Source organism: Nannobrachium achirus, assembly GCF_963921795.1.
Source record: "Nannobrachium achirus genome assembly, chromosome: 20".
In the NCBI taxonomy this organism is placed as follows: Eukaryota; Metazoa; Chordata; class Actinopteri; order Myctophiformes; family Myctophidae; genus Nannobrachium; species Nannobrachium achirus.
The window spans coordinates 31,838,839-31,866,504 of record NC_137827.1 but is presented as its reverse complement, the minus strand read 5'-3'; the positions used below and the strand labels follow the sequence as shown (position 1 = coordinate 31,866,504).

Below are 27,666 nucleotides of genomic sequence, written 5' to 3'. Positions count from 1 at the left end.
TAATAATAATAATAAACTGTATTACTTAGTATAGCACCTTTCATGACATGAAATGCAGCTCAAAGCGCTTTACAGAGCAGAAAAGGAAGCACAGGTGCTTATCAGAAAATAATGCACACAATTTCAATAAAGCAGATAAAAACATAAAACATTGAAAATGTAGGTAGGCCTAAATACAGAGAAGGGTCAGGGGGGAGGGTAACTGGACCTATGAACTGGACTAGGTTTGTTTTTTGTTTTCCCGGGGGAAGCGAATGTCGCTTCTCTCCTCCGACCCTCCGAGCGGCGGTCACACCTTGCCAAGTTGAAAAAAAAAATCAACTTGGCAAGGTGTGACCGCCGTTCGGAGGGTCGGAGGAGAGAAGCGACATTCGCTTCCCTCGGCTCCACCCATTACGTCCTGACAGCCAATCAGCGCTCAGACACAGAAATGTTTTGGAAAAAAAAAAAAAAAAAACGTCTCGATTCCCATTGAAAAAACATTGGCAGAATTCTGGATTTTTACTTTAGAGTTTTTCTATATTGCAGTATTGATACTTTTACTTCACTGGAGTATTTTACATTTTTGGAGCAAGTAGGATAATAGTAATCTAGTGTTAATAGTCACAGACCGCATTACCAGTCCAGCACGTCGAGGTCGCCTTACAATGCTTTCTGTGCTGCTTATAAAGTTAATCTGCTGGAAATCAGTCTTTAAAGTTAAGACTCTAGTAGGATTTGAACCCACGTCCCACGGCCACTAGCCTGGTTATCAGCTCAGTATCCTACTCATCGAGCCACTCGCTGCTTTAAAATTGTGGGTCTTTGTCTTATTAGACGAACAACAACAACGTTACAAAAGAAAAATAAGAAAAGAAGAACTTTAACAGCATATCATATTTGTCTCTGGTTTGTTGTTGCCGTTGCTTGTCTAGATGTTTGAATGTCATGATTATATTATATACGCTGCCGCTGGTGCTTTTCTCATGCAGCCAGCCTGCCTTGGAGCCTTTAAACGCCTTTGCACGCAGCGTAAAACAGCTCTTCAGTCCGTTCATTCTCTCTCTCTCTCTCTCTCTCTCACACACACACACACACACACACACACACACACACACACACACACACACACACACACACACACACACACACACACACACACACACACACACACACACACACACACACACACACTCATGCAAATGAAGTTGAAAGTTGAAGAAAATAACACGGAAAATACGCTCTTTCAACTTCATTTGCATGAGGATTGGACGGCGACAGTCGCCACCTGGTGGGCAGAGGACAGAATACATACGCCGTACATTCGTACGTAGGCTGACAAGAAACGGGGAGAGAGATAGGCCTACTGTCAGGTTCACATAAAATATCACAAGTAAATGTTTGAATGATAAGACAGGAGCTTTTCCAACAGAGGTACCATAACTCATAATGTGTGGGTGCCCAATGCATTCATAAAGACATTTTGAGTCACCCATGTATGTTTTTTACTATTTTCAAAAAATATTATTGAACTCAAGTCTCCATGGTGTGACTAATCAATAGAAAAAAATGATTTGATGAAAACAATGTTGATGGTGAACTACTCTTTTAAGTGATTTGATTTGAATTGGGAAGGAAGTGTCAGGTTTAGCGTTTTGTGTGTGGTGGTTTTCAGTTTTGTGTGTGCAGTTTTGAGAAAGCCGTTATTGTATTGAGGTCTGTTAACAATTGTGGAAAAACTGTAATTTGCAAACTGGTCTAAACGTTATCACCTTGTACAGGTCATTGTGTTAAGGACATCCAGGTCACTGTGGTGTACAATACAGCCAATGCTTTATTTCCACACAATGCAACACCAAAAAAGAGAAACTGTACTTTTTCCACCAGGTCTTTTATTTGTAAGGCACCAAGAGACGCTTCCTTACTGCTGAATGGTTCATTCTTATTCTCTTTGAGTACACATTTTAGTTTGTTTTTCTTGCCACTGTCTTTTTTCTTTTTCCAAACGATGGTGTCATTTCCATAAACATACACTATAAACAAGTTCATGTTTGAAGTTTCGCACACAAAAAATAGTTTAAAAAAATGACAAATGACATTTACAAAGCGGCAAAAAAAAAGAAAAAGAAAGAAAGTTGTTACCACTTCTTTGTTACAGACAGAAAGGGGGAAGGGAGGGGGCAGGGGGGTGTCAATATAGTGCCTCTCTTACAATAGGCAAGTAATGCACACACAACATCAAAGTTTTCCATGACACTTGCCATACATACATACACACACACACACATTAAAAAGCAGCCTTGAAACATACAAAAATGCTTTAAAAAAATTATATGTATATTGATATATTCATATATGTATATAAATTGGCCCTTCACAAAAAAGAAAATAAAAACATACCATTCATGTTTTGTCAAGTTAGAGAAAGAGAAAATCTTCAGCATAGAGTGCATCTCAGTTACCCAACACAGCTCTGCTTTCTCCTACTTTTCAATTCATACTAATACTCCCACTTGGAAAAGTATCACTCAACAGCACAGAAGGAAAGAAAGCCAGAAAAACTGGTGAGTATATTGAGACACAGTCTAAGTGCTTTTTGAAGATAATACAAAGGAAAGGTAGGAACTCTCACAATCCAACATGACACACTCATTGGACATACAGGTGGGTTGCTAATGCTCTGTAGAGCACTCAAAATTACAGTGGAATATAACTATCAGCCTGACAATCACTAACACACAGTCGACAAAGACAGACAATGCATTGGATGCATGAAGGTTAAACACTCATATAATGGGCAGGCTTACATGGACCTTTCTTTTAGGTACTACAGCTTTTGGTTATGACAGTGTAACAGAAGACCAAACTGGTTTAGTGGGTGGAAAGCATGTTACTGCCATCTGCTGCTCACAAGTTGGATGCCATTTATAAAACAAAACACTGAATAGGGAAGTGTTATTTTTTTCATTTTTACCTATTGCAATACCAATTATAATAATGAAAACTAAAATTTAACCTATAGAATTAACGTCTCAGATATTACAGTAACTGATCTCTTCTGGTACAGTACTGTATGTCACAGACTGCTGAAAAATCGGTGTACTGTGTACCAATAGGCAACAAGATACTGTATATTTTTGTCATTTATCAGAAGTTATAACTTGGATTAGGTCACAGGTACAATATATATACTGTATATATGGGTGCAAGAACCTTTCATGAAGCCTGCTATTCTTAATTGAGGAACCAATGTGTTTGCCCTTGCTTACAGAGCTTTAGCAAGTCACCTATGGCAGTGGTTCCCAAACATTTTAGCTCTAGACCCAAAAGAGAAATTAGACGTTCCCGGGACACAAACTAGTGAAAACGGCAGATCTACAAGCTTGCAGATCGTCTATTTTCACTACTTCAACATTTGTTTTCTAATTTATGGAATTTCTTAGATTTTTATTTTATTTCTTCATGAAATTACTGAAAAAATATAAATTTGTTTTTAATTCATGGAAAGAAAGAAAGAAAAAAAAAAAGCTATTTTGGGAATGTTTTTTGAAAATATTTTGAATAATAATTAAAAAAACTAAATGTAGGAAGCAAAAAATAAAGGGACCCATAAAAATGTTTCTGCGACCCACAAATGGGTCCCGAGTCCCGACCCACTGTTTGGGAAACAGTGACCTATGGTTTCATCCAAACCAGGGGACAGTGAGAGGAAGGAGCTTCCCTTGACACACACAAATTGAACCAATGATAGGAAAGACAGGCTGGTCGATAGTACCAACAAAAGTACTAGAACTTAGAGGAATACAGTACTCAGAAAAACCCCATGGCCGTCCATCTTTTATATCCATCTCCATTTTTAAGACAGCTCCTATTCAAGTTTATATTGATCAGTTACACTGGAAAGGTAGGGGGTAGGGGCAGGAGGTTGGATCTGGGGAAAATACAAATGGTGCCTTTTTCCCACCATCACATTCATTCCAGCATGCACACAAACATTTCCAATGTTTAATTAGCCTGTTGTTAAATCCAAGGAAAAAGAAAAAAGTAATACAATTTCCAAAATGTTTAACATAGTTACATTTGAAGACCACATTATATTGGGTGGGTACCTCTTAAATCAAACACAAATTAACAGAAATGCACCTTGGAATACTATACTTTATCTTGCTATGGTTTCACAATTGGGGGGGGGGAGGTTTCCCCACTGACATAGGATTGAGGTACATCATAGCTGAACTATTACATTAATTTAGTTTTGGATATGAATACAAATCAACACTAGAGGGCAAACTTTAGTCTAAATGCATTTGATGAGTCCCATTGTAATTTCAGAAAGTTAAAAAATGAATTAGAAAGACTGAGAGAAAAGGGTTGATGGCGCTAGTATATTACTTAACAAAGGTTGAGAAAGAGGGGGGTAAAAAAAAAAGATATGAGTTGAATTGCATGGGCTAATACTCCTCATTGCATTTAGCCACCAGCACGTACCACTGGTACAGGAGGAGAGGCCAGACAAAAGACACTGGACAAAAACAAAAAAACTAATAATCATATACAAACTGATTTTATATATTGATTACTGGTACTACAAAAAAAAAAAAAAAAATCAAGTGCAGGGCTTGTGAATAAAGCGCAAGGAACATGTGATTTCACTTCAAGAGGCAGGACCATGCTGAGAGAAACTGCTGCTGACATTCAACCTTAAAGCTCACGCCTCACTCTAAATTTCAGTCAAGCCTAACAACAGTGGCTCACACTAAAATAAGCATCTATTTTAAGTCTAGAAGCCTGAACTGAGTCTATTACCTCTACATATGATGGAATCCCCCCCCCCCCCCGTCCACCCTCACTCTCGTTCATCATCCGAGCACCTGAACTGGTCATCCACTTTCACACCTGCTAGACCCCACTTCAAGGAACAGTTTACCTAGGTCATTTCAACACCCAGTGCAACTTGATGTCATCATGATTACTTTCCACCCTTAACACCCCCACTCCAGACACACACGCACGCTCGTGCGCACGCACGCTCGTGCGCGCACACACACACACACACACACGCACGCACACCCCTCTATGGAGAGTGAACCATGACTTGTATCCATCACAACTGAAGCTAACATCCCCACCTCTCCTTCTCCTCTGCTCGTCTCACCACCCACATCCCTCCCCTCCCAGTCGTTCAGTTTGGACTAATCTGACTTCTCCCCGTCCTCTTCTCTCTGCTCCCTTTCCGCTGCTTCCCTGGCCTTGTCCTCCTTAGCCAGTTGGGCCTGGGCATGGGAGTGGTTGGCCAGGATGGAGGAGAGGGAGAGCAGGCCGGAGCTGGAGGACACGGCGGGCATGCTGGGAGGGTTGAAGCCCAGGGGCAACGATGTCATGGGCAGAGCCAGGCCCTGGAGCTGGGACAGCTGGTGCACCTGGAGCTGTTGCTGAAGAGAAGAAAATAAAGACACATGTGAGCACAGGTGTTACACAGTGTTGCTTTTGACAGCACATTTTGATTTAGTTTTAGTCATACTCTTTTGAATAAAATGTAATTACAGTCATATTTTAGTCGCCTGACTACATTTCATAAGATTTTAGTTGGCTTAATCTAGTTTATTTTGTCGACTAAAATGTATGTTGCCTGATTTTACACCTGGTTGTATGCTGAAAATAGCCAATTTACAAGCTCATAGAGCTTGTAGATCTGCCATTTACAATTTCCCAACACCCGAGCACAACCAAAAATAAAATGACTTGTCTTTTAGTTCTACTGGGATCACTTTTCTACTAGTCCCTCCCCTACCATAAAGTCTAATTTGTTGTCATCACAGCTTCGTTTTTGTTACTTTTTTTCCCAGTTTGCCAGTGAAAAAAGGTAGTCGACGAACATTTTTTGTCAGTTTTAGTCGACTAAATCATCACTACTTATCAAACTAGATTTTGTACATAGATATATATCAACATGTCTGCGTGTTATATGAGTTTATGGTGTAATGTAGAATGTAATATTTAATAATATAACAAATGACAACAGACCTTTAAAGGACCACATGGTGGCTGTTTGAATCATTTCATTGCAGGGTCATTACAGAGTCTTGAAACGTGCTTTGGATAGGTAAGCAAACATGCTAAATAATTGTGCTGGGTGTAATTCTTGGTCAAAATTATGTTACAAATTAATTGCATTTTAAAAGATCAGATAGGTTTGGTTATATTTGAAAAACATTGACAAAACTTAAACCACCTTACCCGTATGATGGAATTCATCTCAGGGGGCGTGACTTGTTTGGCTCTCTCTATGGCACCCAAAACCTGCTGCTGATGCTAGAACACAAGAACACAGCATAAAATGAAACACACACACACACACACACACACACACACACACACACACACACACACACACACACACACACACACACACACACACACACACACACACACACACACACACACACACACACACACACACACACACACACAGTTACAAGTAAAGGTCCTGAATTCAACATGTACTTGAGTAAAAGTACAAGTAAAGGTCCTGAATTCAACATGTACTTGAGTAAAAGTACAAAAGTATTGGCATCAAAATGTACTCAAACTTAAGTACCAAAAGTAAAAGCACAGTTGCGGGTGGACGTCTGCCGTAGAGAGATAATGACATGTCAAAGTGTCCTCGAACAACACTAAAACTTCTACCTGCTCACTCACTGTCATTTGCTGTAGATATCAACACCGGCTAAATCACTGTGGCTAAATTACTAAAATGACTAAAAGAAACGTACCTCTTGTGATAGGTAGGGGAGCACCTGGGCACAGATCCCATTCAGTCTCTTCACTATTTCTGCCTGCAAAACAGAGAGAATAACAGGTTAAGAACAGCAGACTACTAAACCAAGACACAGAGCTGGCTGATAACTTGTATTATTCCTAATACAGCCTTTATTTGCCCTATGTGGGAGGTACACTAGACAGACAGAGGGTGAGATACGCTTGCACTAATTGGCCAGGTGAGTTAAAGGGTCATGGCCATCACACACTGAAGCACTACAGTACCTCACTACTGAGGTAATTCACCATGTCAAACATGGACGAACCTTGACTGCCAAACAGGGATGCTGCAAATGTTTTGGTAACATTTACAGTGAGGTGACACTGGAGCACCAAGGAATCAAAACACAATGCAGAAAACAGCAACCTTTTGGGGTTCATAGAATGGCTTCATGGTCCATTGGTCCAACCAAGTGCATCCCCATCCCGTTGGAGCTACCAAAGTGTTCTCCAGGGGCAGTGCCTTGTTGACAGTAATGTTAATCAATTATTTCTACTAAAGGTGTGATCAAATGGTATTTTCCTTATGAATAAGGCAATTATTACTTTAGGCATGGTTGGGAAAAATACGCTGGCCATCTTTTGGCAACAATTGCCCAGATTATTTGGATCTATTTTCTTTTAAACATGACAGAGTTTGGTGCAAGACAATTTAATGTCATGTGGCATAACGTTTTTACTCCCCACCTAAATATACAAATTGTGTTTTTTTTTTGTGACTCTAAAGCTCTACTGCTTTATGAAGTGTCTTATGTGATCACCCAATCCAACTTATACACGGACAGATACATTAGTATACATCTTGAAAGGAACAGAAATGGCAAGAACAAAAAAGACGACATGGCTACATTAGAGAAGAAACAGTGATCATAGTTTACCTGTTTGTGCATTTCAATGTTCAGCCCGTAGGACATCTCATAATACTAGAGTAAGCGCAGGGAGAAAAAGAAGACAATGATTCAGTGTTGATCGGTCCAACAGTTTGCGAGATTAGCTCCAGTCCAGATACACAAACCTCTTCTAGACAGATAGCCTCCTATAGAGCCACACTGTTTTCATCAATATCATACATAGCAACAGATAAAACCAACAAAGTGTAATATCTCTCACCATGATGTAGTGACGTTGCATCTCAGACTTCTCACTGGCCAGTTTATCACACTCCAACTTCAAACTGATTCCAAAGAAGACAAGCAAAACTTTGCCTTTAGGAATATCTTCATCTTGGGTGTAAGATTCATTTACTGATACTTAGCAACTTTGGACATGTTTATAAACTTAAGAGGATCACATATTGCAGGCCCATTAAAAAGGGACAACTGAGATGGGTTTTTGTTGTGCTTAATCTTAGATTAAGGGCATTAAAGGGGGATCTTGAGCTGATGTTGCGCAACCAAGCATAAATCTGGCATTAGGATAACAAAAACACCATTTTAATCTTCTACGAGTTAATTGTATTTATTAGGTTCAAATAAAGATACATTTGTGTGAGCTTGCACGCACGCCCACACAAATCAGTAAATAAATACCTGTGGTACTGTGCTTGGAGAAACTGGAACTCATCCTTGATGCGGTCACAGGAGTCTGAGGTGGTGAACTTGAGAGGCTGACTGGACTGAGAAGATGCCTGGACGACAATAGCAAAACAACATTTTTAATGTCATGTAATCACAGGCACATCATGCTTTGGTCTAATGCTGATACCTGGCTGTAAGTAACCGGGATGAAAATAAGTAGAGCCCGACGATCAATTTTTTTTTAATTATTATTATTATTATTTTTTTTACATCAGTATAAGCAATTATGCAGCCGATGTGTCCAAATTTTAAACCGCTTTCAAAATGCTGTCCCAATTGTAGTCATTCTTACTGAAAATGCCAAAAGTTTTTAAAAGTTGCACTTTTTGACTGAATATTGGTCAAAATGGGTCATTAGAGGTCTAGGACTCCTCAAAATCAGGATTGGACTAACATTTCTGGCATCGGTCGGGCTCTAAAAATAGGTATCATGAGGTTGAGGATATTGGTTCATAAAGCATATCCCTAGCTTTTCCAAGAGAAACCCCCTAGCATATGGTAAGGGAACCATGGTATGTGGATTCTGACTCATGGCTTATGGATCTGGAACATGACTTTCCCATCCAAACCTAACCGATTTTACCCACAAATAAACCAAGACAAACCTAGCATGGCACAGGCCAGGGCTGAATTGATAGGTCTGAGTGTTTTAGGTAATGCTACAAGATGAGGGCATGGGTGTGTATTTTGGTTTGTTTAGTAACAGAGCGCAGACAAACCGTTTGAGAGGATAGCAAAGATGTAGATTACTACATACATAGGGATGTGAGCTTGTCAGGGAGTGAAAGAGACCGGAAACACCGGAAACAGTTAAGAGAGATGTGGCATAGGAGAAAGAGTAGAAACAGAGAGTGGGGAGAGGATACAGTATTGGAGAAAGAGTGAGATCTGCCAAATTTGGGATGGAGGGGATCAAAAGTATCTAGGTATTAATAGGTATTTTCCCGTCAAATTTTGGACTACAAAACTCACGGAAGACAAAATAAGTGGCCGTTTTCACATGGCGTGAATTTCAAAATTGCCGTCATTTTGGAAAAAACTTCCAGAAGTTTGACTCAGTGAAAACGGGGCTTTAATCTGATTCAATACTAACCTAAACAACCAGTGTTCTTTAACGGGCAATCGGGCATTGCTTTTGTCTTGGCCAGTGGGAAACGACTCACTGTCACTGCAAAACCATCCACAGGGCTCTTTCAAGAAATGCAGTGTTTACACAAGGCTAGATTAAAGTGCTGACCATATGCGAGAGGTATTTAGTGGATGGAATCAGTCTGTTTAGGTACAGAGATGGACCGCACTCATAACTGCCAGACCAAAGCAGTAATCCAGGGTTTAATCTGGTCTCCTAAACCTTATTACTCTCTAAACAAGTGGCACAAGGGCAGTGGGATTATGAGACTAGCGAGAAAGAGGTGCCCTGCTTCACACACAGTGGTCAAATCTCTGCTTCCACAGTGTAAGCATAAAATGCAAAACCGCAATGCTGTGATATATACAAATGGCAAGCTCCACAAAGCACAGTGCAAACTCCTGACGCAGAATACCATGAAACTCAGTTAGCACCCTTAACTGTTTTAATACCAGATGTCATTATCTTCATCGGTGGACACACACACTGACACACACACACACACACACACACACACACACACACACACACACACACACACACACACGCACACACACACACACACACACACAGATCTAGATATACAGTATTTTCTCTACCACATTAATATTGTCATTGCCACTTGTATTCTTTCTCAAGTTAGTATTGTGTTACACGCTATACACACAAATGTGTTTCCTTTTTAGGAGGTGTGTAGTGACGTGTGTGTATGTATGCTGATCTTAGTTTATACATAAGTGGGTGGGGGGGGAGGGGGCATGAAACTGGGATGCAATTAAATTGTGTCATGTGTCTGAAACAAAGCAAAACGTGAGTGCATACATTTCATCCAAAAATCGCAAATGTAGTAAGTAACGTAATTTTAGAAGAAAGGATAAGTGTGCCACCTTCCTGGTTTGAGGGGCACGCTTTGCCCTTTGCCCCGATGCATTTTAATGACGCTGACCTAGTCCTAAGCTAACGTATTGTTAGCAAACATGTTACTGCTGTACATCGGATGGGTGGGTTTAACTCGCAATAAACGTTAGCCAGCTGCCGTTACAGATAACATCGTGTATTGCTTATATGAGTGTGCTCCTTGTAAACTACAAAAAGCGAGCTGCCTGATGGCTAGATAGAGAGTAGAGACTACTGAGACGCTAGCCTGTGCTAAGTTCTGGTCCATAGCGTTAGAATGAGTTATCCATAACGCTATGTCACAGATGACTCTGAGCCCTTGCGCTCACAGCCCAGGCTGCTCAGCCTCTCGTCTGAAGTAAAAAATACTCTTTCGCTACTCAACAAAACAAAGGCGGTTCTATTAGAACATGTTGAAAGTCTATTTTCCTTAGTGGGAACACTCGTAGCCTCCCACCTCACGTCTAAAATACACATTTTGGCCTGAAAAGAAAACATTTCATCGGAAGTTTTAGCAACTCCACAGCGCCCTCTACAGATCTCGTAAACAGAAAATTCCATTGACCAGATTTTGCCTTCCGGGGAAATATTTTCTTTTCTGTCTAAAAAAGTCTATTTTAGACGTGAGGCGGGGGGCTCAGAGTATTCCCACTGAGGAAAGCAGGCTTTCAACTCCCTAAAGTCGCCTTTGTTTTGGTGATGAGCGAAGCTTTACTTTGTATTTTTTACTACAGACGAGGGGTTGCGCAGCCTTTCCTGCGGCGCAAGGGATCATCGGTGACATAGCGTTAAAGGAGTTCTCTCCTTAACGCTATGGACCAGAGCTAGCCTGTGCTAAGTTGTGCTAACGTTGCTGTGGGAGAGACAGCTAACTCCGGACTGCTAGAACTCGGCTCTGCTCGTCTACAACACGAACCAAGTCAAAAGTGCTCGACTTACCGAGTGTCTTGATTGTGGAAACATCATGTCAACAATGGCTTTCACCGTGCTGTTTCCTTATTAGACCGCTCCAGACAGACACGGCCACACTTTTAGGCTAAGCTAACAGACTCTCTCAGGCTTTCTTTTAAAATGACTGTAAAGGAGGAGGGGGAGCTGTGTTGTGTTTTCACTCTGTCATAGTTGAAATAGCAGCTAGTAACACCGCAGCGACAACAATGTAGTTTCACAATCTAACAAACAAAACAAAAAAAACGCTGTCCCCCGGAGATAACAAAGATTAAAGCGTCGTCAAAGGGCCATCGGGTTGTTTAGAAAACGCCTCTGGAGCGTTGGATCCTGGATGTTGACATATGAGCCCCTGACATTCCTCTGTCTTCCGAGAAGAGCAGCTCTTCTGCTAAATAAACCCGGCTGTGGAGAAACGGGCGCCCCCGTGCGGTGCAGGACAGAAACGGGCGGTGCAACAAAGACTCAAGGGCAGCCAAGTGCAATGTTTCTCAAACTTTAAAATTTCAAGGTCTTCCCTTAACAACTTTTGGTAATTTTATCGTCTAATCAGGCTTTTATGAACACCCTGAGCAGATTTTAATTAGCTTGATTCAATATTTTTTTGATATTTCATGTAAATGTTACCAGGGCCTCTCCCCACACACACACACACACACACACACACACACACACACACACACACACACACACACACACACACACACACACACACACACACACAGTTACAAGTAAAGGTCAAGTAAAAGCAGAGTTGCGGGTGGAGGTCTGACGTAGAGAGATAATGACATGTCAAAGTGTCCTCGAACAACACTAAAACTTCTACCTTTTTTTCATCTTTTTCATACTTCTCTGTAACTTTGTAAATAACCTTATACTGCTGTGCTGCCTCTCGGCAACACATTTTCCCCCTTGGGATAATAAAGGTATCTATATCTATCTATCATTAAAAACACCCATTATTTTTTCTGGTGACTCATACTACCCTCCTAATATGTGAGCAGGAAATAAATGAAAAAAAAGTTATTGAAAAAACACGGCCTGCTCACGTATTAGGAGGGTAGTGTGTGTGTGTGTGTGTGTGTGTGTGTGTGTGTGTGTGTGTGTGTGTGTGTGTGTGTGTGTGTGTGTGTGTGTGTAGAAAAGCCCATAAGGTGTTTCCCTGTTGAAAGTGGAATATCCTTTTAACTCTGACAGTGTACAAATGGAACCATTTGTACACTGTCAGAGTTACAGACTTGTATGGGTCAATTGAATTTAGACCCCCCTAAAGGAACCCACAGAGTCGCTGGAATCCACTTTGAGAACCACTGGCCTAGTGGACAAAATCAATACATTAATGTGTATTTGGCCGCGGACCCCCATCTGAATAGATTACAAGCCAAGGAACCCAAGCAAGATTTGTGCTCTTAAAAATGACAAAAATATTCAAACATTTACAAAGAATATCAAGATTATAATTTGTTTATAGCTGATGTATATTAGGGGACCACAGACGGGCCACTATTACTCTGAGAGTGTACAAATGGATGTAGAGTCCATTTGGTTCCATTCAGAGTTACAGCCACATATTGGCATAAGTGTCCATTTGGCTCCTAGGGTTAGGGTCGGGTCCCCTTGGAACAACCTTAGGGACCACTGGGGATCCACAGACCCCTTTTGAGAACCATCGCTCAAGAGTTCCTCTCTCTGACTGGAACTCTGACAGTGCACTCATCATTTGTGCACTCTCAGAGTTATATGGGGGTCCTTGGTCATTAAAGATGGGGTGCCATGATCTTTTCCCCTCTAAAACATGATGATCACGTATTATGATTATACTAGGAGGAAGATCTTTTCCAAAAAAGTGTACAGAAAGTGTTAAAATTATGTTTTATGGGACCACACCCACCAGTTCATTAAATGAGTAGTTCACCCCCAAAATGACTTTTTTTCAATTGATTACTCATGCCATGGAGACTTGAGTTCAATTATATTTTTTGGTTTTTGTCCCATTCCTAAGACAAAAATGTGATAACAATGAATTTACCCCCATTGTTTCCGGATGGGGACCCAATTGCGTTCGGGTTCCCATCCAGAATTTTTGTCCTAAGAAAGCAACAAATACAAAAATATATTATTTAACTCAAGTCTCAATGGCATGCGTAATCAATAGAAAAAAATACATTTTGGGAGTGAACTACTCCTTTAAGTATGACTGGTTGTCAGGTGGGTGTTAACCCAGCTGAAGTTAGCCACACCAACAGTGTTAGGTGTATAAGCGGAGGGGATGATTTTATGATGACATTAAATCTGTGTTTTTCGATCGGCTCGACTCTGTGGCTTTCAGGAAGAAACGAAAAATACACACAGAAGGCAAATTTGCACATTATAACCACACCCGGTGGTCTATTAGAGTACTAATGTTAACTCGATAGACACATACAAAACAGAAAAAAGTACAAAACTATGGCACCACCTCTTTAGAGCTTTGGAGAACCACTGGAGTAACTCATTTAGGCTAACCCTCAGACATATTTGACATCTGGCTGCAGGTATGGCTCTGAGTAGAGAACCTCTACTGGACTGTAGAGGTTGTAGGCCCTGCAGAAACAGAGGGGGAGGACACGAGACTGGTGACATTCTATTTAGATGATTTTGGACACAAATGACAAGTCGTTTGGTGGTGTCGATGGGTAGGCGTAAGTAACAGGTACTGTGTACACTACACAGTATGCTATGGTGTGTCCATCAGAATTGGAGGACAAATGCTGATGTTGATCGACCTCTGACACCAACAGAGTAGGAGTGTATCTATGACACACACCTGCATACCTTCCACACCGTCTAAATTGAGTCTCTACCCTGTACTGGTTTCATGTTTCACTCCAAGTCCATTATCCCCCCTGTTCGTGTGTGTCTGTTTGTGCACATCTAATCTCAGACTATGATGTCTGCATGCATATTGGAAGTAAGAGAGAGCCTGATTGGGCTGACATCATATTCTGAGATCCAAGATCAACATGGAAGCTATGCCGTTTTAGATCCGGTCTTGTTTTTACAGCGTGGCTCTGTTGGTTGCAGAGCCATCTAGAAAAGTATCTGTCTGTGACTCTGTGGTGTTACATCATGTCCATATTGATTCAGAGATATTTCGTATTGGTTAGCTGGAAGTGGGATGTGTCCCTGTCACTGCCCTAAACACGCAATGTTGTCTTAAGAATAGGAATAAACACAGAACCCTGCGGGAGGAAGAGGGCTAAGAAAGGGGAGGAGCCAAACAAAAAAGGAGGTGGTACCCCCTAACCTCGCCTACCAGGTACCCCCAGTTATAAAAAAAAACCCTGAATGGGTTCCCAGATTGCAGCACTGGCAACTCTAATTTTTTTGTCCATATTGTAAATATGGTGTAATATTTACACATCTATACTATAATTTTGCGAATGTCTGTCTGAGTGAGTGTCTGTCTGTAACAGCGTTTCTCCTCAGTGGCTGGAGCAATTGATCTGAAATCGCATCACCATTAGCATATGAACACACCTGACATAACTGTGAAGCCCGTTTGTCACTTTCACAAATCGTATGCTGTATATTAGCATTTTTATGGTGTATCTATTATCTATTCTGCATCTAGCTTGAGGCACATCTATTCTGCATCTAGCATGAGGCAACATGTTTAACCAGCTCTCTCTCTGTGTGTGTGTGTGTGTGTGTGTGTGTGTGTGTGTGTGTGTGTGTGTGTGTGTGTGTGTGTGTGTGTGTGTGTGTGTGTGTGTGCGCGCGCAGGCAGGCGGGTATGTGCGCAGGCGGGTGGGCTGGTAGGCTGGGGGGGGGGGGGGTTAGCCATTAAACGAAACGGGTATTTCTTACATTGATGCTCCTACATATTATCATGCAAGCACCAGTTAAAGTTACTTTCCATCCCTCATATACTGTATGCACAGTGCACATCCCATAACCCACACACTGCACATCATTTTGGAGCTCATATCTTTGAACGGGTAAGGGCTAGTGTATATTGATTTTTTCAATGTTTAGATGTTTTGTTCTTGCTATGCAGCACTTTGGGCAATCTCTGTAAAATGTTTGCTTCCGGAAGAAGCAGAGACTAAACACTCAGACCAACAAACAGCTAACTAAATCAAACCATGAATCACACTTAAACACCATCAGCAAGTATAGGAACAAATTTATTTCAATTTAAAACAGATACCTTGTCATTATGTTTCTCTCTTAGAAGGCGGCAATGATCATAAGTCATGTTCATGTTTGAATGAGGATCAGGCAACAGTGGTTGAAACAAATACATGAAAAACATAAAAAAGAAATATGGCAAGAGTAATGTAAATCAATGTTCGATAATAACCAACCGATACAACCCTTTATGCAATTGCATCAATACATCCAAGCCCTCACTTCCAACACAAAATAAACAGCACATGCAATTATAATTACAGTTTCTTAAAAAAAAAAAAAAAAAAAATTAAAAAAAAGAAACAGGAAAAAAAACAGCAGATTATCTTTTAAATCTTTAATCTTAAATACAGAATATTTTTTGTGTGTGTACTTAATCATCTATCTCTTGTTTAGTCTCTGGTGTGTGTGTGGTCTTTATTTTGTATTTATTTATATATATATATATATATTTTAAAAGGAGACCGTCTCAGGCGGCGGTCCTTTCGTAATCACCACCACAACGTTGGCACTTAAAAGAGAGCCTGGCTCTAGAGAGAGAGTGGGGTTGGCACACTCAGTATTATACATCATTTACATTTGGTTTACATACAAAAAAAAAAGAAACAACAGCATTTTATACATCACTACACGTTTGACCATCAGGTTCATTAGAGTAAAAAAAAAAGAAAGAAAGAAAAATCAAGTGGTCCTACAATACAATAGTGTTTCGGTAAAGTATTCTTATAATACAAAGAGGAAGAAGGGAATAAAATTAAAAAGGTGACCCTCCCACCCCAAAAAAGCGTTAAGTTCTGAATATGCACTAATGGGATACCTCAGAGTACCCACCGGAAGTTGTATCATACCCAATCATCCATTGATCAGATGGTATGCTAGGTACTGTACCAATTGATCACATATAATGCTAGGTATTGTATAGGGCTAGCCAGGCCCTGAATCAGCCTTCATCTTTCAGTTTCATTTCCTTCAGGACCACAAAAAAAGGTCAGTTACAGTGAAAGAACAAAACAAAACAAAAAAAAATAGTCCAGTCTTTTCACTGGTCAGTGCTCAAAAGGAAACGGTGACAATGATGCCACTGAAGAATGAAAAGGGGATCAAGTTTGATGATTGCCTACACGGTAACACCCAGTGTTAATTAAACTCAAGAGTGTACAAAGAGAACCAAATGGAACTGTGATGACGTTTGTCCATTTGTACAATCAGTTAAATTAACACTCAGGACTTTACAGTGTAGCCTCTTTATAGCTCATACTTTAGTGTGAGAGAAAGAAAAAGTGAACACATTGTGCAACAGGGCTGTACCAAACCAATGAAACCAAATAATCAGCCAGTCAGCCCTTAACTATGTACCTTGGAATTGTAGTGCTGTGTGATCGATGGTGACTGGGAAACGTGGTCCGTTTCTCAGTGTGTGTGCATCACCATTAAAAGTGAGTCGCAGTCCACACAAGGTACATTTTCACACTACAGTAAAAACAGTAAAACACTTGTGTATTTATGCTGGCACATCATCCATTCCAATGTAATACTGACACACTGTAGAATCTCAGGCATCTCCTCCTAGCTGACTGCTTGTTCAGCATCAGACTGGTGTACATTTTTAGCAGGACAACTGGCAGTCAAGTTCTGTTGGCCAACATCTATGACTCAAACACTGAGGTGAGGGTGGGTGTGGGTGTGGGGAGCAATACTTTGTGGTGTAATGGTAGTCTCTCCTAAGTGAAGTTAGCGTTTACATACTCCATGAGGTCAAGTCTATGCAACAACGTGAAATCAATGCAATGAGGGCATTAAGGAACACTGGGGGCTAGGGTGCATTAACGCTGACTAGGTTGAGCTAGGTGAAAAGAGGAAAAAATAAGAAAAGGTTTGCGTGTAATCTCTGTACACAACCTAACGGTTTTGAAATAACATCCTGCCTAAAATTCTTAGAGCACTTAAGTAGAGTCCATCTATAAAAAAAAGCAGCAGTGGATGACTTGGGGTCTCCGTGTGATCCTGCCCTCCACTCCCACTGACTGCCTGATGCCACTGTGATAGCCCTTAATGACAAAGGATACATCGCCTGTAGAAAAGGTCAAAGACCTAAAAGGGTATCTGCACGTCACTGGCACTATGAAAGCAAGCTTGGAAACCAAAAACTGCAAATTAACGATGAAGAAAAAAAAAAAGACAGAAGACACGCGACAAGCAAGAATCATGTAGCCTTCAATTACCGATAAAAAGTCCACTTAATTTTTGTATGATGCATTTTCTATGTATGCATTACAGCGCTGCGTCTATAAACCAAGAGTAAAGACAAGCCTTTTTTTCTTCTTTTTTAAACATCCAACAAAACCAATGTGAGGGCCGCTAAAGAAACCATGTGGCATTATCATAGACGGAGGTGTAATGGCAAGTACAACTGGAAATGTCTTAAGAGAAATATAGAAAGTAGAGATAAAAGTCCATACTATACCAGACGTCTTTTTTTTGTTTCTTTTGTCTTTTACAGCAGTTTAGACTCAAGTAGGCTCCCCCATGAGATAAGGAGCACTTTAACATGAGAGAGTCAAAGCAGTGAAATTATCAACACCTTCAAACCTGGTCCATAAATTACATAAATAAAAAAAAAAAACATACTTATCAATCTTTTTTTAAATCATCTCGTCACCATATTGTGAAAGAAAAAAAAATCTTACCAGCCCTAGTTAGTGTTACCGTGGAGCTGTTGCAGTTGTTAAGGGTCTTAAAAAAAAGAAAGGTTCTTGTGGGGTGGAACCTTTTTTCTCAGACTATTGCTCCAGATCTATAGCCCCCCCCTACTCAGCACAGCTCTGTGTGTAGTACTCTATCAATCAAGTGAACAAAATCCATTATCACAGTATCAATACTACCGTAAATTCATAAGGAAACAAACAAAAAGAAAACCAAACAGTACACTACTGAAAGAAGTTGATTTTTTGTTTGCCAAAGATGGTGTACCACAGAGCCTTTTTGTACAGGAGCGTTTCTGTGTATATGTATTTACAAACATAAATATACACAAATAATGTTTGCAGACTATAAGAGTGACTGAAAGAAAGGTCATAGTTCACCTCCTCTCATCACTCAACAGCAAGCAAAATCTTTATAAACAAACAAAGTGACTATACAGTAAAAAAAAAAAAAAAAGTAAACAGAAGCACGTCCCATGTTGATATAATGGATCATAAATGTCACTGTCAGGGAGTGCGTCTGATTGGACGGCAGAGTGAATGAGGCATGACATCATCAGTGTTGTGCTGCCTGTATCGTCTTGATGTTCTCAGAATGAGGTTTAACTTAAAACTGACAGTTCTGATTGGTCAGTCGAGCTTTTTTGCATCCTGTTTTGCCCAGGCTATGAATGGGCCCGTATTCATACTTAGTGGGCTGCCACACACACTGATGATATCAGGTCCTGTGCTACCCTCCGCACCCACCTATGGTAATCAGAGCAGAACATTTGTCAAATGGCAAGTGTCATCCGCTCCTAGTGTAGTGTACTGTGTGTGTGAGTGCACATGTATCGGCGGAACCAGGTGGTGTTGCGTGTCATACGGAAGGTTACAGATCGTCTCTGTGATTTCATAGAGAGGAGGAGGAGGGAAGCAATGTGATTAAGTGTAAAAAGGAAAACAAAATCCACAGAATTCTGTAAAGGATACTTAAGTCAAGTAAATTTATGGTTACTTGTTTTTAGACATTTTTCTGTAGTTTTATTTTTGCACATTTTTAAAGATTTTGTATTTTTCTTACCCTTTATTAACTTTCAAATTTGCCATTATTCGTTAAATAGAAGTAGACATAGCAACAAGTTACCATCATTAAAAATGTTTAAAAAATCTCAGCAATGAACAGAGATTTCAATTATGTTTTCCTCTCCCTCTCGTGCTTTTTGTCTTCGAGTGTATTACATATGCATTTACTTTACAATATATCTCATTTTTTTCTTCTTTTTTTTTTGCGATTGCAACGCTCACGTTGGAGGGTACATTCATAGATGCAATATGGAGACAGAATCCTTTGCCCCGCCGCCTAACTTCCTGAGTGCAACATCACATCCTGTCTGTGTCACGCTGCCCCCACCCCTCAACTTCAAGCCCAATGTTGCATTATTAATTCCATTATGTACTGCATCTCAGGTCCATGGGTTTTTTTTTCTTAAAGGAGATACAGCGCTGACTTCCTTAAACACCGTCATGAGGTCAAGAAAAGGAGACGAATCTCAAGATCCCGTCTCACACTACCATGGTTCAACTCCAGAGGGTCAGGGGCTTAAATCCACAATTAACCAATAGATAGCTCCTTACTAGTCCTTGTTGCCCCAGACACATGCACATACACACACACACACACACACACACACACACACACACACACACATACATACACACATACACACACCAAAATCCCCTCCAAAGTCACTATATAGCCTGTGGGGGACAGCCCGTGTGCCAGGTCAGTGTGCCAGAGCCAGCTGCTGGCCAAATGTGACACAAGGAGCAGCTTTGGGTGGAACCAGGACTCTGACACAATAAGCTGCTGAGAGTAGGAGGAAGAGCTTTGGTGACAGACAGGAGGATGTATGCAGGTGGGAGAAGAGAGGGGGTGGGTGGGGGTATCTGTGAATCCACTGTACTAGATGAAAAAGGAAGGGTTCTTTTGGTGTGTATGTATGCGGGCGTCATATGCCATGTGATGCGTGTGTTACCGAGCGCACCCTCTGTAAAAGAGGTGTGTTGTTTGTGCAATGAAGGGGCAGAGGTGTGCGTCGTTGCGTGATCCCTCAGACCAGGTTGTATTCTTTGAGGTTGAGCTGTAGGATGGTGTCTTTGACAGCTGCAAACACAAAACGGATGTTCTCAGTGTCCGTGGCACACGTAAAGTGGGAGTAGATGATCTTGTCGCTGTCTGGGTTTAAGTCCACAAACATCTTCAGGATGAACTCCCGTGCCGCCTGGGCATCTCGCTGCGGACCTAAGATATGGAGAGAATGAAACAGAGCTGCAATCAGTGGTGTCTTGCCTGTCGGTTTTTGCCCTGGGCTGCACTGTAGTAGAACTGATAGACAAAATGTGATAAATACACGACACGTTTACTCCACACCAAAGGAAGTGACCCACAGTGGTGCTTGGGTGGCGCAGTGGTAAAGTCCACCACGATGCATTTGGCTTAATTGCGAGTCTATATGAACACAACTGGTCTGTGTCATTCAGTCAATGCACTCTCATACAGGCCAGCAACGAGTGCTGAGCGGGAGGAGCAGGACGTGGCAGTGGCAGGTGAGCCAGTAGGGTACAGTATGTGGGGAGGATTTAATTGGCAAAAAAAGGGGTAAAAACATTGTCTACTCAAAAAGACAACAAAGTGCCTAACAAAGATCTTAGATGGCCTTTGAATAACAGACATGCACTGATCATGACAAACACTCTCCATGTGTTTGCAGTGAGAATGAGTGAGTGCAAGCAAACGTTTAGGGAAAATGAGGCAAATTGCGCTGGATGGAGTACTAGGCAATAAATTCACTAGGTAGAGCTAAAGCAACACATCTAGACCATATAGTACTGTATCTGTGGTGCTTTTGAAAGATAATTATAGGCAAATTACTTGAAATGGGAAGTTTGCAATTAACCACCAATTAACACCAGCGTTCTGATCCATTGCACTCTTTGACCAAAAAAAACCCAAACAAAAACAAAACAGCAATTTATAAATTATGTAACAGAACACCAAGTCATTGTGTGTATACATCAGTGAAGAGACAACGGAGGTGAAAGATGATTTTCAACATAACTGTCAAGTGTGGCTGCCCCTTCCCCCTTTTTTTTGGTGACAATATTGCAGGTTGTCATAGCCTGCACCATACATTAGGCTACATACTAATTTGTAAATTTAAGGTTGGTAAATTGCAAATGTGTGATCACGCCTGCTGTGAGCAACAGCTGTGTGTGGCATAGTGGATTCAGTAGGATGTAGGGTTGTATATCATTGCAGATACATGCCATGTAGAGAGCATAGTGTCATCATCTTGGCCACCATGGTAAGGCTCATGGTTTAAACTAGGTCTCTACACTGTGTGAATGTATATGACAGTGCACACATGAGGTCAAAACCTCCACCGGCTGTCTGTCTGTCAGTCTGTTCGTCACACGTCACGTCACACTTTTGCCCTACTCATATCTCCGCCACCATTGCCCCTATCCATGCCAAACTTTGCACACACACACTCCTTGTCTGCCAAACCAAAACCTCCACCCCTCATTTCTCACACAGCCCTCTATTAGCACCACCATGAGGCCGATTCTTGCAAAACACATTTTTGGACACTGCTCCTACAGATTTTGCCCTAAAATCACGCAAAGCGGTACACAGTATCTCTAAAGTCATGTCATCAACATGGATCTGTCCCACCTGATTGGCTACCATTGGCTTCTAAAGTTTGTGTATGCGACGTGACGGTCACTTATCTCCCGAATAGGGAGTCTTACTGGTGATATGTACATTCTCTGTGAATGAAACAAGTGTTGTGATTGGTCAAAAACAAAACTAGTTTCCGGGGAAATACGTATAACGGAGTCCCGCCCCTATAGACACTCTCTAGATTAGTTGCTGACCACCAAACTTTTCTCTTCACAGATGAGTAAGGGCTGGGAACAAGGCTAAGGGAGTCCTATGTGCAAAGACTAATACTACACAATGGCATAGTGCAGGGGTCTTCAACAGGGGGTCCTCAGAGTTACTACAGGGGGGCCGCCAAATCTTTGTGTGATAGGTTCAAACTTTTAAATGAACGACTTGACACTCGCATCCCTATTCTGAGAACTTTGGCCGAAAATAGCAGCGTTGAGAGCTTGTAGATCGGCTATTTTTGGCAAATATGTACCGAGTGATATAAGGTATTGACGATTTAAGTGGTTAAATGTCTGAAAAAAGAAAAAAAAAAACAACAACAACAACATATTAACATGAATCCAACATATACTGATGACAGTGCTGTCATACAAGTCTACGAATCTATCTATGAAATCGATGAAAATCTGCAACACAATTTTATACAACATGTAGAGGGGGTCCCCTGCTTCATCTCTCTCTCACCGTAGCAGCATGGCTTCAGATTTTGTAGGGTTAATTTTGTACCCAGAGAAGGCTCTACATTTTGGTGTCATCTAAAAAAAGAATAGGGATGGAGATTTTGGGACTGGGAGAGGAATATCAATATGTCATATGCATATATATCCCAGCAAGCACGGTCAGGACCCGGACCAATCAGTGACAACTCGATTGGGGCCAGATCAAGTCAAACCATGGCTAGTCAGATCTGGCCTAGAATATCACCTGATTTCAACAAACATAAATCCTGCCCACGATGATGACAGATAAATATCATAACCGTTCAGATATGTCCCAGAATATAACCTTATATGCTCATATTTCAACTAACATATCCTGTCAAACTAAAAAGTCCATATGACGTCCTGGTAATGACGTCAAGATCATCCCCATATGGGCTGTGATCAGGCCTAGTTCTGAACGTCACCGGAGGATGTTATCATAACGTCATCATGACGTCATTTGGCTTGCAGGGAAACGTACATACGTGGCGTTCAGGTCAATGAAATTACTTTATGACGCCTTATGACTAGGACCGGGGCTCCAGAGTGTTAAATTCTACGTTTATATACAGTAGGAGTGAATTCTAAGTCCATATACAGTACACATATTCTAACACACACACACATACATACCATCAAACTCAGGGAAGTAGTCAACCAAGTGTGAGTATGAATCTTCTCCTCCAGCAGGTCTTTCTTGTTGAGGAAGAGGATGACAGAAGAGTTCTGGAACCATGGGTAGGTGATGATGGTCCTGAACAAGGCCTTACTCTCCTCCATACGATTCTGGAGTGAAGGGGGAGAGAGGAAAGAACAATAAGCCAATGAGCTTGTTTTACGGTATAAATCATGGATACAATGTCTGCATGTGTGTTTAATTGTCTCTACTCTCTCTACTTTAATTGTATTTTCAAATGCTCACAAAGTTGGGGTGAAAGCTGCATCTATGAATCACATATCATATGGCAACGGAAATTGTTGTATGCAACACTGGTCTCACGTAGCCAGACAATGGGAGACCTCTGACAATCAATACATCTGTGGTGACATCTAAAAATCAATGCAGAGACTACAACTGTGTGGAAAATAATCAGATCTAAACGGGGGGGAAAAAAAGGAAATAAAAAGAGAAAAGCACTGAAGAAACACTTTAAGGACTTTAGAGTGTCCCCGTCATATCAGGGTGGTGATATTTCTGGCTTTCAAAGCAGTGGACATAAGTTTGTCCACGGTTCTAGCCCCCACTTTGGACGATGTATTGGTAGGCGTAGATCTCAGATTGTCTGGCTAAATGCAAGACTAATGTGACCCTAGAATATGTAGTGTGTTTACGAACCTCGTTGTCCGACTCCACCAGTACTTGGTCGTACTCACTGAGCGCCACCAGGAACATGATGGAGGTGACGTTCTCGAAGCAATGGATCCACTTCCTCCTCTCTGACCTCTGGACCCCCCCACATCCACCATCCTGAAGAGAGGGAGGAGGACAGAGGAGAGAACAAGTGGAACATCCCAGGAAGACAAACAATGTAATTAACATGTTATTTAAATAGAAGGTTATGTTACATAACACATTCAAAATCGGAAAGAATGCGGTACAGTCCTGGACTCCGGTTAAATAAGGTTGTCTTTCCGACTACGGTTTTGAATCCATCGGTGCAGAATTTGTTTAAATGTAGCTTCAGTTCAAATCCAGCAATCTCGACTCCTGCACTTGATATGATGGTAATGTAGCAATGCTTATACGGTATATTATCAGAAGCAGAACAAGGCCAAAATGACTCAATTTGGGACAGACTCGCTAGCATATATTTTACCCATCACATGGGGACAAAAGTAGGCTTGAAGTCCATAGCTTAAGAGAGCATACTCAATTGTTGCCATTTAAGTGGACAATGAAGACCTGATGGATTCAACACCTAAAGTACAGTTAGAGCAGTGACAAAACAAATTCATTCTCCAAACATGGTCATACCACAAATGTGAAAAGTGATAGACTGGAACAGTTTGTTGAACTCTTGCCTTTTCAGTGGCAAAGGGTAAGTCCAAAGACAGGCAAGAGACACAAACTGGTTGCATGTAAACGGTGCAAGTGAAGAAGTAAGTTGTGCCCGTCACCATCCACAAAGATACTGTAAGTTTCCACAGTAGGTTCAATTGAAAGGGTGATAAGTGCCAGTTTAAGAATTCATATAAAGCCCAGGAGAATCCAATCATTATTTACATAAACAACAATACCACAGCTCCCAACAAAATATATGAATGTATTGGTGCTAATCTGCTGACAGTAATGTTTCTAAGAGCCATTTGAAATGGAAGTACCATATTCTCAACATTTTACAGCAGTGTTTCCCAAACAGTGGGTCCTGGATACATTTTTATGGAGTAAATTGTTTTTTTCATTCGCTTCCTCAAATATATCAAACAAATCAAATCTGTTTTTTTCTTCTTTGAGTAGTAGTGAAAATAGCAGATCTACAAGTGCACAATGCATCACGATGCAAGGCGTTACGAGCTTGCAGATCTGCTATTCTCAATTGTTTGGGTCCCAGGGAGAGAAATCTCTCGTCAAGGTCTAGAGCTAAAACATTTGGGAAACCACTTCTCTACAGAACATTTACCCATATCCCAACAAAATAACCTGGTAGCCTTTCTTCCCTACTGTTCATATAGGGAGTAGCCTAAGATTTCACACCTGATGTCAGCACAAAATTGTTCCTGGTTTGTGAGAGGCTATGGATAGTTATAAATATATCACAGCCCTAGACTACAGGGAACGTATAGGAATTCTTAAACTGAGTGGTGCTATTTTTTAACCTCCCAATATGACATTAGGGGGTTCACATTTTCCATTGGATGCTACAGATCAGGCAGGCAGTAACTTCTACTTGATTCATACCACACGATAGGGCAAGAGAGGGGGATCATAAAGCATCAGTTTCTCTACCAGCCATTTCCTGGTGCAAGTGTATGATAAAGCACTGAACTAGAGCAGTCGTGAAGCCGTTAAAACCCGTGTGGAGGAGACAAATAGTCAGAGAGAGAAGGAGGAGGGGCTAAGATGAAGGACGAAAGGATAAACAGAATAGATGGAGAGGAGGACAAGAAAAGAAGAGGGGGGAAAAAGAACAGCAGAAAGTACAGGAGAGGAAAAATCTGTGACAAGTAGGAGAAAAGGAAGACACAGGAAAGAAGACGTGGAAACGATTAGGATTACAGAGGGCACCTCCTCTAGTAAATTGATCCCTCCGACGGTAGAATGATGCAGTCCTAAGTCATCTGGCCACTACGAGCTGAGAAGTATTAATCTCACAGATAAACAGGGCTTCAAAAGAAGACGCACTTGCACGTGATGTGAAGAAAACATTTGGCGCGCAACCTTTCACTTGGGTAAAACATATTCCAGCAACAGCCTTTCAGCCTGTTCATTCACGGCAATGAGAGCAAGGTCATCTTTTGCTTATATGGGAATTTAGGTCCCAGTTTCATTAAGTGTTAATCTGCGACAACCGATTCAGTCAAATCCTTCAAAACCATTTACTTTTCTATTCAGGCGCGTGTGCGTTGCATGTCCTCACATGGCCTCTAACCCCATAAACCTTGCGTACAGTATTTTGCCCATTACAAGATGTGCACGTGAAAGCCTCTGGTGGGGGTGCAAGATGTGCCTCTGATCTAGCAGCACAGATCTGATCCACTAATTTTGCTTTGCAAGAGCGCCCCCTGGCAATGGCCCAGTCCACTGCAGTCCACAGAGACCCAGGGCCAATCAGGGCCCTGCAGGACCTGCTGCCCAAAATAACACTCCACCACGGAGAGGACGACCTCGTTTCCTCTGCCAGCCAGAGAGGAAAGGAGGAGAGGAGGAAAGGAGGAGGCAGTAGAGAGGAGAGGAGCGAGGTGACCCATTTACAAAGACTGGGCTCCAAAATGTAGGACTTTGGGCTCACAAGTGTGGGGAGTGTGTGTGTGTGTGTGTGTGTGTGTGTGTGTGTGTGTGTGTGTGTGTGTGTGTGTCATAGTCGTGGTTGTAGGCTATAAAACTGTGATAGCCAAAGTGAGCATGTTTTTCTGTGAATGTCTGGTGTGGTGAGGAGGGTGCGGAGAGGAAGATGAGTGGGCTCTGGGTACAGACAGTTCATGGCTAACTAAATTTATGAGGAGACACAATGTTCATAAAGTAAGCATATCTTTTGGGGCGAAGACAGACACACATTCAATGAGTTATGGGTTAAAGACTTCAATGGGAAACCTAGGGGTGACTTAGTAACAGAGAGGAACTGAAATGTCTCAGTCCGATAGAGGCGTCTTTTCTACCTGAAAATGATGCTCTGCAAGTCGAAGGGGTACTCTATGATTCCAGTGGTTGGGATGCGCACCCTGAGCACATCCTGTTGGGTGGGAAGATAGTTGGAATCTGAGATACGATCCAGATCGGTAAGATAACTACAGGCAGACCAGTTGAGAAGGAGGAAAGAGAGACAGATAGGAAGAGAAAAAAAGACAGAAACAACAGTTATATAAAGCGTGACAGGCAGTTACCACAACCCCCATGCCATTCCAGAAGCGTGGATCAGTCCTGTGGAAGAAGCTTCGGTGAGAACACCGTATATCAGAAAACACAAGGCTGTTATTGTCACTGGTCCACCACCTCATCACACCCCTGAATCCCTCACATCCGACTCTCCAAGATTTGTGTTTAACCTGTAGCTACAGCTACGTGTACATCTAAAGATCAGACATCAAATCAGCAATGGTAGATATTCAAGTTTCAACATGACTTGAAGTCACAAAATCATTCTAGGCGGTTGGTAATGAGAATCTTTCAATTTGCAAAACTATTTAGGACTTGGCCGTGAGAGTGCACGTCCCAGAGAGGGTGCTTGATGAGGTCTTGTGTGTGTCTGAAGCAGACAGAGAAGGTGAGATGGGGCATCAGTGACAGTAGTTGAGGTGGCCAATGCAGCAGAAACAGAAACCACCTGGGATGAGATAAAGAGGATTTATACACAGATTATGTCAA

At 41.4% G+C, this 27,666-nt stretch overlaps 1 protein-coding gene and 1 pseudogene across 2 annotated transcripts in view; both read right to left on the bottom strand.

Moving 5' to 3' along the window:
• Positions 1-1,851: 1,851 nt before the first annotated feature.
• Positions 1,852-11,652, bottom strand: LOC308305242 (TLE family member 5-like). Its single transcript, XM_080750003.1, has 7 exons — positions 11,341-11,652; positions 8,328-8,425; positions 7,909-7,972; positions 7,677-7,721; positions 6,753-6,815; positions 6,217-6,291; positions 1,852-5,411 (listed from the first exon to the last, which is right to left on the bottom strand). Exons 1-7 carry the CDS (start codon positions 11,365-11,367, stop codon positions 5,172-5,174), a joined length of 612 nt encoding a protein of 203 aa, XP_080606129.1. The 5' UTR covers positions 11,368-11,652; the 3' UTR covers positions 1,852-5,171.
• Positions 11,653-15,499: 3,847 nt separating this feature from the next.
• LOC308306383 (guanine nucleotide-binding protein G(q) subunit alpha-like) overlaps positions 15,500-27,666 on the bottom strand; it is a 42,136-nt pseudogene continuing 29,969 nt past the window's right edge. Inside the window, exons 4-7 of the transcript XR_013963382.1 lie at positions 26,961-27,089; positions 23,980-24,111; positions 23,277-23,429; positions 15,500-20,508 (exon numbers count right to left, since the gene is read on the bottom strand). The product of XR_013963382.1 is annotated as a guanine nucleotide-binding protein G(q) subunit alpha-like (transcript). The remainder of the gene's footprint in view (positions 20,509-23,276; positions 23,430-23,979; positions 24,112-26,960; positions 27,090-27,666) is intronic.

What these genes read in the sequence shown, in the direction of transcription:
- LOC308305242 (XM_080750003.1), bottom strand. Translation starts at nt 11,367, where the DNA reads ATGATGTTTCCACAATCAAGACACTCG. An exon ending in CTCCAAGCACAGTACCACAG is followed by an intron (nt 7,973 to 8,327) that starts GTATTTATTTAC and finishes CTTTGGAATCAG; the next exon opens with TTTGAAGTTGGAGTGTGATA. An exon ending in TGCAACGTCACTACATCATG is followed by an intron (nt 7,722 to 7,908) that starts GTGAGAGATATT and finishes CGCTTACTCTAG; the next exon opens with TATTATGAGATGTCCTACGG.